This window comes from Lutra lutra, chromosome 1 (assembly GCF_902655055.1).
Source record: "Lutra lutra chromosome 1, mLutLut1.2, whole genome shotgun sequence".
Lineage (NCBI taxonomy): Eukaryota > Metazoa > Chordata > Mammalia > Carnivora > Mustelidae > Lutra > Lutra lutra.
In genome coordinates, this window is record NC_062278.1 from 14,017,447 (window position 1) to 14,025,513 (window position 8,067).

Sequence of the window (8,067 nt, forward strand, 5' to 3'; positions counted from 1 at the left end):
GCAAATCAGCTCCTCCGTGAAATGTTTCTTTCAGTCTATTAAGTCTGTCAACAGTCTTAATTTGAATCATCACTGAGGGCAGGTTTTGTCATTTCCCTGTCTTTTTTCCTTTCTTGTGATTTATAGGTTTTTTTCCAAACATTTCTCAAAATTTTTTCAGTAATTTACTGTTTAGTGACTAATTGCATCTAAAATAACACCCCCCCCCCTTATATATATATGTGCACAGAAATCAGAGTTGTGTTTACGGTAAATGAATCTAGTAATGCGTTACAGAATGGACTGGAAGAGGGGTGATATGAGTTTGGGAGAATGCAAGGGAGAGGTCATGTGGGCCTGAATGGAATATTAGTAATATTCTGGGTAAAATGAGGGGGAAAATACAAGAGAAGAGAAGCTCAGTGGATTTGTGTGCTTAGAATACCTAGACTCATGAGGAAAGATGTGACATGGGTTACTTTATATTATATATTATATTTAAAATCTTATGTGGCAAGAAGGTTTTATTTGCTTTTTGTACCCCAGAGATCACAATTAGAACCAAAGGATAATAGTTATAGGATGAATAACTTCTAAATGTACGACATCTTTCCAGTAACTGTGGTTGTGAGAGTCAAATTGGCTATTCTCCGGGAATTCATGCGATGGCAGCTGCCCAGCCACAGGCACTGCAGGCAAGACCACCACAGTGAGAATTCCAGGTTATGGGGTGGCCTAAGATTCTGAGAACTGTTCATCAAGAATGATTTGGGAGTATAGGGCCTAGCTGGCAGAGAACATGATGTTGGCACTCCCAAAGACCAAAAAAAAAGATTTGCTGTCTCCTGTGTTTGTAGTAGGGAGAGTGGTGAAGCAGGGAGTCAGCTTTTCACACTGCAAAGCATTGCAGAAAAATAGAAAGATTATTATGGCTGGTATGAATTTCAGTCATTCTCTCTTCAAATATTATCAGGTTTTCTGGATACTCAGTGGTATAGAAAGAAGTTGTTATTCAATTTAGAGACTAAGGAAAAAGAGGAAAAGCTTGTATTATGGTCCATGTTGTAGATAATCTATGTATCCTCTGTCATCTATCTAAATGGACCCCCTTCTCAGTGAATTCATAACCTCATGTAAGAGTAATATGGTAAGATTGACAATAGAATGAAGTAATTGTTTTCATAGTGATAAGCTATAGGAGTTATACATACAGAGGGGTTATGTAGTAGTGTAAGAGTGAGAAGAGTTCCAAGCAGAGGGGACACTTGAGTTGAGGCCTGTGACATGAATAGGACTTGGCCAGTCAGACAGGAGAGCAAGACAAACACTAGTCATGTGCATTTATGCGTGGGGAACTATAATCACTAACCAGAGCTGAAGAGGAGTTCCCAGGCTTTCCCTCCTCCCTTATGAGTATCTAGAAAGCAGCAAGTATCTCCTCCATGAATAAAAGAGGTAAGGGCAAGGAGGAACATAGGCTGGTAAGCCATCATCAGAAGATTAAGAAGACTCGGCTCTGACACTTATTGGCCATGTGACTTCAGGCTAGTGACATAATCACTGAGCCTCAGTTTCCTTGTGTGAACACTCGTTTGTCAAGTACCTTCTCTATTCGTTTCAGAAGGTCTGAGAATGAATTGAGAGAACACGTAAAAAATATTTTACAAAACATGGTATGGTATGGGTGGACTGATTAGCAAGAATTTTCTGTTTTTTAATAAGAGGTTAGATAAGAAGATTTTGGGGGCTACAAGCTTGAAGAAAATTATACCATGAGGGGGAAATTAATGTACATCACAGATTATGGGACCTGTAGAACATATTTCACATGGAAATTAAGGATTTACTGCTTAATAAATCCTTAATCTTGATCAAATCTCTTATTATAAGATGATAATCAAGCTTACTAAACAGACATAGTCCTAAAAATTAAGTACATTTCTACTATGGACTGATCTTTGAGTCCTTTAGATTTCAAAAAACCCACACCAACTTTATATAGGATAGGTACCTAAACATGTTCTCAAAGGATATATTTTGTAAATACAACATAAAATCATTCTCTAAACATGTTCTCAAAGGATATATTTTGTAAATACAACATAAAATCATTCTCTAATTGCTGAACTTGAAAATATGGATGATACTGGATCCAACGTCATGATGTTGACACTGTATTTTTAGTAACAAATTACTAAGTCAGGTTGTAAAAATGTCACGAAGAGAGTAATTTATTTTCTGAAGGGTTTTGCTGCTTCATCATAAAGATGTTTTTAGTTAGATTTTTTAAAATTTTTTTTAAAGATTTTATTTAGTTATTTGACAGAGAAAAATCACAAGTAGGCAGGGAGGCAGGCAGAGAGAGAGGAGGAAGCAGGCTTCCTGCTGAGCAGAGAGCCTGATGCGGGACTCAATCCCAGGAGCCTGAGATCATGTCCTGAGCCAAAGGCAGAGGCTTTAACCCACTGAGCCACCCAGCTGCCCAAGATGTTTTTAGTTAGAACATATATACCATAGAATAACTTACACCAAACTACAAAGTTATTACATTATGTGCAGACAAAATCAGTCTTTCAGTACAAATAAATACAGGTATTTGAAAAATATTTATTATTACATGAGAATTTAAAACTATAGTGTGAGAAAAATGAGATGAGGGAATAGCATTTATTGAGTACAATTTCTGCTCCCAAACACTGACTAGGCATAGTAATTCTGTAATATGCTTAGACCCAATTTTAGAAAGAAGCAATTAGCATTCAGAAGATTTAAGCATATATCCAAATATTGTATAGCTTATAAGTGGCACACCAATATTTGAACATGTGTTTGAATTAATCCATCCATTCTTTTATTGGATAGATATTGATCAAGTATAAATCATGTTACAGGCATTGTACTCAGAGCTGGTAATTCAGGGATGCACAGAATGGAGATTGTATTTTTTATTTGGATCAGTATCCATAGTTGTGAATGGAAAGATATTGAAAATAATGCATAGAGAGAAAACATTTTCATAATTTAGGGGTATTTTTACATGAAAGTTGCTGTTGACAGTGGCATTGAAAAAGAAAATCGTCTATTGTAGGGAATTCATGAAGTAGAATTTATAACTTTGAATTTCAAGGATGACAGAAAAGGAAAGAAACTGAAGGTAAATGGAACAGGATATAATTTCTTTAAACTTACTGTTAGGAGGAAACATAGCAGGATGATCAGATTAGACCAGTGATCAATATTTAGAAACAAGGTTTATTGATTGAAGAAAAAATATTTAATAATAAAGTTCTCAAAAAATGAAAGTTTTGTGTAGTCCCTATTGAAGGTTTTTTTTTTAAGATTTTATTTATTTATTGACAGACACAGATCACAAGTAGGCAGAGCAGCAGGCAGAGGAGAAGGAGAAGGAGAAGCAGGATCCTGCTGAGCAGGGAGCCAGATGCAGGACTCGATCCCAGGACCCTGGGATTATAACCTGAGCTGAAGGCAGCCTCTTAACTGACTGAGCCACCCAGGCACTCCCTATTGAAGGATTTCAATAAAGTTCTGAATCACCACTCTCCCCTTTTGCTCTTGAAATTTGAGTATTCAGTAGAGGAATGATCTTCCAGAGTTATAATCCTTTCCAATTAGATTTCATAGTGTTACAGTAAATTCAAATTTGATTCTGAAACGGTGACTGAAGAAAACCTAGGCAAGTAACATAAGCCAAAAAATCTTCAGCAAATAGGGAAAAAACCTCACTTCTTTACAACTGCATATTGTTGATGGAAAGGTCAGATATTTGCTATAGAGTGAAAAGAAAGGGTATATTTGGACTTATACACTTACAGGTATAGAAACTTATTAGATGCATAGATATAAACTAAAGTTCTAGATCTCAGTGTTATTGATATTTTGGACTGGATATTTCTTTTTTGGGGGCTGTTCTATGTCCTGAAGAATTAGCAGCATCCCTGGTTTCTACCCCACCATACCCAAGTCTTGACTGTTGACAGTGCCTCCAGATATTGTCACCCGTCTGCAAGAGTCCAAGAGCCAAAACCACTCCAGGCTGAGAACTACTGACACAGATGTGGTGTTAGCTTCATTGTTTCTGTTTCTCTTGCAGTGTGGAAAGCAGATGAACATAAGGTAGAAGTGGTGTGAAAAGGTTAGAGTGGCCCAGACAGAACACTAGATTCTTCTTTTGAGGAGTCTTTTACATGTGCACATGCTTAATCCTGGATGAGAACAACATGTGACCATCTTTGCAAATCTCCAGTTCCCAAGGACAGCACTGAAGCTGTGGTGGGTGTTAATGAGTGTCTGTGAAATTCAGCTAAGTTGTTGAAGGAATGCCTAAAAGTGAAGCAATCAACAAAAATGCTCAAGTTATCATTTTAAAACTATTATCATTTTCGAACTATGTGTGGAGATGAGAAAAACTCAGTCAGAAAAATAATGGATTCTGGGTAGGTCGAGTGAAAAGTTAACATATTTTGCTTGGAAGAGGAGAAGCAGGTGAACAGATTTGTGGTGCTGTTCTGGGACTGAAAAGCTGGGAGGGTCTATGGATTGCAGAGACCAAAGCACTGTGTGTCGTGATACTGTTCTTCTTTCCTCCTCCGCATCCTGCAGGAAGGTTGTGTGGTCTTCCTAAGTTTGCTACAAGAACCAGTTGTCTTTAAAGTTTATATTCTTTTGAATGGAAGCCCACAGAGTTTAAGTGTGAGTCCTTCTGAGATGGTGATTAAAGGCAAGTGCAGAAGGAAGCAACAGAACAGGACTTTACCATTTACTTGATTCCAGTAGAACCTTACTGCATGAAAAGCATCATTGACAGTGAACTACCCTACAAAAGAAGCAAGCTAAGAAGGAAAGAGCAGGGCAAGACATGATGCTGAGTTCTGCAGAGCATCTCATTTTCTATTAAGTTCTAAATCTTCCCATAAATTTCAAGGACAGTGCCACAGGTGTCTTTCTGATCACTTCCCACTAACCTAAGCCAACTGGATCCTTGTGATAAAAAGTTTGAGGGAGGGGGGGTAGAGGGAAACAAAACAGTCTGAGGAGTTCTGAAAATGGTGTTGAACACAGTATTTACTGTATTATGTATGTGGATAAATTTATATTTTTTTAATATATAGGAATGCTGAGTTGAAGTTCGCTGAAAAATGTATTTTCCCTAAGAATTCTTTGCTTATCCTAGTCACTTTCAGTATATCAGAAGGACATTTTGCAGTGGAGTGCTGAGCTGTGTTGCACATAGAATTTTGTAACTGAGGTAATGCATGGATGGTACTGAGGTTATATATATAGATACATACATATCAGATCCAAGCGCTAATTACAGGTATCTTCCTGCAGAATCACAATGGTTCAGCTGAGGCTGTAAATATCAATTAAAAACAGATGAGAGAAAATAAAGAAGGAAGTCATACATACTAGACATTTTTGGAACGTGGCAGGAATTTGAAGGTTAAAACAAAAAAACAAGTGCTGTGTTCTGCATCTGGTAATGTTTTGGTCTTCAGCAGCAAGACCATTAATTCAATGTTGCATCAAAACACCTTGCTACAGTTCTTTTTCCCAGAAGTGGCTTCATTTTGGGTCTGTAAATTAACTTCCATGGTTTCTTAAATTTATCTTACATAAAATGTGAACCAAACACCAGCTCTGCCTAAAAGTTCTAATGTGGAATGGACAATGTGTCCTCAAGAATGTCATGTGGTGATTAGTGAAGAAGGCAGAGTTTCAACAAACTTGGGCAAGGTCTATGACATTTGTCTACATATAGGGAGGGGCAAAGAGGAAGATCATTCAATCCAGATATTAGCAGCAAAGAAAGGCATCCTGTAGGAAGTGACCATAGACCTGAGTATAAATAAGTTTTATAACTGAGAATAAGGGTAGTAAGAAAATATTACTGGAATTAGAAATGACTTTCACTTTCTTTTTTCTACATTGAAAAGGTAAGTGTGATAGAATAAATTGGAAGAAAAGGAATATGTTATGTATCACAATGAACATTTTTGTCAAGATTGAGGACTTATGTTAAATGGGTAATTTGGAGAACCCTGAATAGCGTGAAATGGACATATAAATAGGGGTAAGTTGACTTATGGGCTCCTTTATGTCATAATAGTGTCAGGCACTGAAGGGAGTTTTGCTGTAGATATCTTAAAGTTATTCATTCACTATCAGCTTCTGAACTAAAGGTGCAATGACAGTAGTGGTAGGAGAAGGGAATACTTGAATGCACTGATAACTTATCATGTGAAACTCTGCATAACTTATCATGTGAACATCTGCATTGGAAAAAAATTAGTTTTTGGCTTAATTGAGGTATTCTGTTTTCTCATCCAAATAAAGTGTTTGGCTATAAAAGGCTCTGCATAACAACACTTACATAGCTAAAAAAGGGACAGTAAAGGAGGAATGCTCCATCCCCCAGGACCTTGCTTGGCCTGGTATATGACAGGAGTAAATATAGGAGGACACACTTATATAAAACGTGCTATTCCACACTTATAGTCAGTGTGCCAACGAAAGTGAGTGAGTTATCAGATGTTGAGCTGCTTCTTGGAATTTGAGGAAATTGAACAAGGGATGGGGTATGGAAAGTCCAGAGTGGGTGGGAAAGCCTGGTAAAGCATTGTAATGATTCAGAAAGGAGATGGAAGTTATCTCCTTCCCTACAGGCAGAGGTAGCTCTTATAGGAAAGAAGAGAGATTGAAAGGGACAATTTGTCTAAAATTGTCCCCAACCTTGTTGTATCAGGTGGATTAAATAATGGGAGCTTGTGAAGTTGGGTATCCGTGGTACCTAGAGCACATGATCCTACTCAGACAATTCTTTGGCAGAGCAAATTAAAATGTTGCTCTTTAAATAAAATGGAGTCTCCAAAATAAAGAGTTCATTTTTTTTTTTTGAGCTTTATTGATTCCTGACAGGCACATTCACAACACAGTTGCTTATATACTTGTTGGGTAAGTCAAGGGAAGAATGGCATGCTCTATCAATTACTGGCAGTATAAAAAGGACCAAGTGTAGTAGGGACCACACTTCACCACACATTCACTTGCAAACCACCTGAATCCTCTTCTGACAACATGTGTTGCAACTATGGGAACTCCTGTGGCTATGGCTGCAGATGCGGCTATGGCTGCAGATGCGGCTATGGCTCAGATGTGGGCTGTGGCTATGGCTTGGGCTGTGGCTATGGCTCGGGGCTGTGGCTGGCTGTGGCTATGGCTTGGGCTGTGGCTGTGGCTATGGCTCAGGCTGCGGCTGTGGCTATGGCTCAGGATGGGGCTGTGGCTGTGGCTCAGGATGGGGCTGTGGAAAAGGCTCCTGCTGTGGCTGTGGATATGGCTCTGGCTCTGGCTGCTGTTGGCTACTGGCCATTTTGCTACAGAAGATGTTATTCTTCTTGCTGCTAGACCATCACTCTCCAAGCCCCATTTGCTTCTGAAATGATACCACCAAAGCAAGAGCTGAAGCAAGAATCCATACCTCAAGAATTCTACATTCAGAAAAATTGCATGCTTGACAGAGGCTTTGACCCCCAGTGATCTCTTGTGAGGATGGGATCTTGAGGCTCTAGGCTGTGTGGTATCATCTGACTATTTCCAGATGTTGTTTTTTTGATTAAATCTGGATTCTGTGTTGGGACTCTCCCAGAGATCCTAACATCCCACAGTTGGACAAAAAACTCATTCTCAATAAAAATAGTTCTTTGCTTCTAACAAATCTCTGTGTTCTTTTTTTTTTTAAGATTTTATTTATTTATTTGACAGAGAGAGAATCACAAGTAGACGGAGAGGCAGGCAGAGAGAGAGAGAGAGAGGGAAGCAGGCACCCTGCTGAGCAGAGAGCCCGATGCGGGACTCGATCCCAGGACCCTGAGATCATGACCTGAGCCGAAGGCAGCGGCTTAATCCACTGAGCCACCCAGGCGCCCAAATCTCTGTGTTCTTGCTTGTGAATTACTCCTTCCTTTTGAGGTGTTATGGCTACTCTTGAAAATTGGACTGACAATATGCTTCATGACCATAGGCTCTTCTTTGATATAATACAAACATTCCTCTCATTGTGCATCAGAG

General features: G+C 38.8%; 1 protein-coding gene across 1 annotated transcript; it reads left to right on the forward strand.

Moving 5' to 3' along the window:
* The first annotated feature begins 7,074 nt into the window (after positions 1-7,074).
* LOC125085531 (keratin-associated protein 21-1-like) lies at positions 7,075-7,404 on the forward strand. The gene has a single exon (XM_047704384.1). The coding sequence runs from the start codon at positions 7,075-7,077 to the stop codon at positions 7,402-7,404; it is 330 nt and encodes a 109-aa protein (XP_047560340.1).
* The last annotated feature ends 663 nt before the right edge of the window (positions 7,405-8,067 follow it).